At 42.9% G+C, this 2,525-nt stretch overlaps 1 protein-coding gene across 1 annotated transcript in view; it reads right to left on the reverse strand.

The window, feature by feature from the left end:
- Positions 1-1,913, reverse strand: part of LOC103367392 (formin-like protein 1) — a 43,940-nt gene extending 42,027 nt beyond the window's left edge. Inside the window, exon 1 of the mRNA XM_008295398.1 lies at positions 1,666-1,913. Coding sequence (XP_008293620.1) covers positions 1,666-1,806 — 141 coding nt within the window. The 5' untranslated portion in view covers positions 1,807-1,913. The remainder of the gene's footprint in view (positions 1-1,665) is intronic.
- Positions 1,914-2,525: the final 612 nt, after the last annotated feature.

Genomic DNA, 2,525 nt, shown 5'->3' on the forward strand with positions numbered 1-2,525 from the left:
TGAAGCTAACACAGAGGCTAACATTGTTTTGTTTAAAGTAGTGACCAAATGTTGTCTTGTTGAGGCTAACATAGAGGCTAACATTGTTTTGTTTAAAATAGTGACTTAATGTTATCTTGGTGAGGCTAACATAGAGGCTAACGTTGTTTTGTTTAAAGTAGTGACTAAATGTTGTCTTGTTGAGGCTAACACAAGAGGCTAACGTTGTTTTGTTTACAGTAGTGACCAAATGTTATCTTGTTGAGGCTAACACAAGAGGCTAACGTTGTTTTGTTTACAGTAGTGACCAAATGTTATCTTGTTGAGGCTAACACAAGAGGCTAACGTTTTGTTTAAAGTAGTGACTAAATGTTATTTTGGTGAGGCTAACATAGCAGCCAACATATTTTTGGTAACGTAGCAGATATTGTAGTTTTGTTTAAGCTAATGTTGCCTTTTTGAGGTAACCATAGCAGCTATTGTTATCTTGTTTAGGAAAATGTTATCTTGTTTTGGCTAACATACCAAATAATGTTGTTTTTTTCCTTGGCTAATGCAGGAACTAACACACTAATATGTTATTCAGGCTAGCATAGCTTGGGTTATGGTTATCTTATTTATGCTATTTTTTTATGCTAACATTATTTTGCTTAGGGTAACATAACATCTAGCATTCTTTTGCTGCTCTTAGTATTTTGTTTACGCTTGCATAGCAGCTAATATTATCTTGTTTAGTGCGACCATAGAAGCTAAAGTTATTTTGTCTAGGCTAGCATAATGGCTAATGTTATTTTTTAGGCCAACATACTGTTTGGTTTAGGCTAACATAACAGCAAATGTTATCTTGTTTAAGCTAATGTTGCCGCTAATGTTATTTTCTTTAGGCCAACACAGTGGTGGATCCTGTGTTGTTTAGGCTAATGTTGTCTAGTTTATGGCTAATGTAGAAGCTATGGTTAGCTTGTTTAGGCGAGAGTAGTGGCTAATGTTATCTTGTCTAGGCTAACATAACAGCTAACGCTATCTTGTTCAGGCTAATATACTGAACTGTGTTTTTGTTAAGTGTATTGTAGCAGGATCTCATAATGTGAGCTAGCAGCTGCTCAAAACATTAGCAGCTGCCCTCATTACGGTCTAATCTGTCAAAACCTTGTGTGTGTGTGTGTGTGTGTGTGTGTGTGTGTGTGTGTGTGTGTGTGTGTTCAGCAGTTTATAAATAGGAGTTTATGTTGAAGTACATTAAATGTTTGTCGTATCTAATTTGGTATTATTAATTGTGGAATATTATTTTCTGTCCAAAGTGTGGCCACATATTTTTGTTTATAAAGTGTGGACCACCTTGTTAGATTGAATTCCCTTTAACTGGTTAATATCAGAGAGGTTCTTTATTAAACAAAGTCCTCTAAGTTGTCGTTAAGGTGTAACAGCACCTCTGGTATCGTTCCTCAACAGACCGTACAGAGGCAGTGAGCCTAAAGCTGCAGTAAGCTCCAGTATAAAGGAGCTCTTATGTCTCTTTCCACAGTGGCTTTGTGTACCTGGCCCTGCGATAAGCTCGTCCTGAGGATGTGCACATTTCCAACATATTCCACATTCTTCTGTTTCTTTCTGCTGTTTGCCTTTTGCTCACTTCTCTGTGTCAAAGTTGACTCGCTTGCACAAACCAGCGCACATCCGTGGACTCACCAGAACGGCGCTGAATCGCTCCTCCAGCTCTTCCTCAGGTGGCATCGGGAGTTTGGCCCCGGCCGGCCCGGTGGACCCCGGGGCCGCCGCCTTCCCATCCTTGCCCTGGGAAGCCTCGATGCTTCCTGCTGCGTTTCCCATGATTGTAAATCCAAAAAACACACATATACACAAAAACCTCAAAAATCTAACAGCGCTGCCAGAAGGATTAAAAAAAAAACAACAACTCTTGGTTCAAAGTTGAGTCCTGTGTGGCCCGTGACCTTCCATTATCTCCACGACCCCACTGTGTCGCCTCATGCTGAAGTCATTACTCGTCGATATTCTCGGACAGGCGGCGGGATGAAATCCACCCGAGCTGCTGAATGAGAGTCAGAGCTGGCTGCATTATGAAACCCTAGAAAGAGGGAAGGGGATATCCTGACAGTGACAGACAGACTGACAGCTGAAAGAGAACAGCGAGGAGGAGGAGGAGTTCAGCCTGTAGCTGCTGTCCAGGAGCAAAAAATTCAACACAAGACAACAGCAAGGTGTCACTTGTGTGAGGAGGAAAGTCAGGAGGAAACTCCCCAAGCTGCTGCAGCGCTCTCAGGTAGTTGATCTCTGGAAGTCCTCCATCTGCTGTTGGATGCTGGAAGTCTGAGGCCCTCAGAGCTTCACATCCAGAGAGAAGAGAACCAGCAGCGACTCGGTCCGACAGGACGGAGACTGAAGGCAGCAGCAGCTCCACTCAGAGCACAGCGCCTCTGGGTCCTAAAGCCTCCATGTAGGCTGCACCTGATGCTGTTTAACCCTCCAGATCCCAACAGTTCAGACTGGTTCACTCGCTGTGGGCTCATTCTTCACTGCATCATAAAGTC

Source organism: Stegastes partitus, unplaced genomic scaffold, assembly GCF_000690725.1.
Source record: "Stegastes partitus isolate 25-593 unplaced genomic scaffold, Stegastes_partitus-1.0.2 Scaffold1043, whole genome shotgun sequence".
Classification (NCBI taxonomy): Eukaryota; Metazoa; Chordata; class Actinopteri; family Pomacentridae; genus Stegastes; species Stegastes partitus.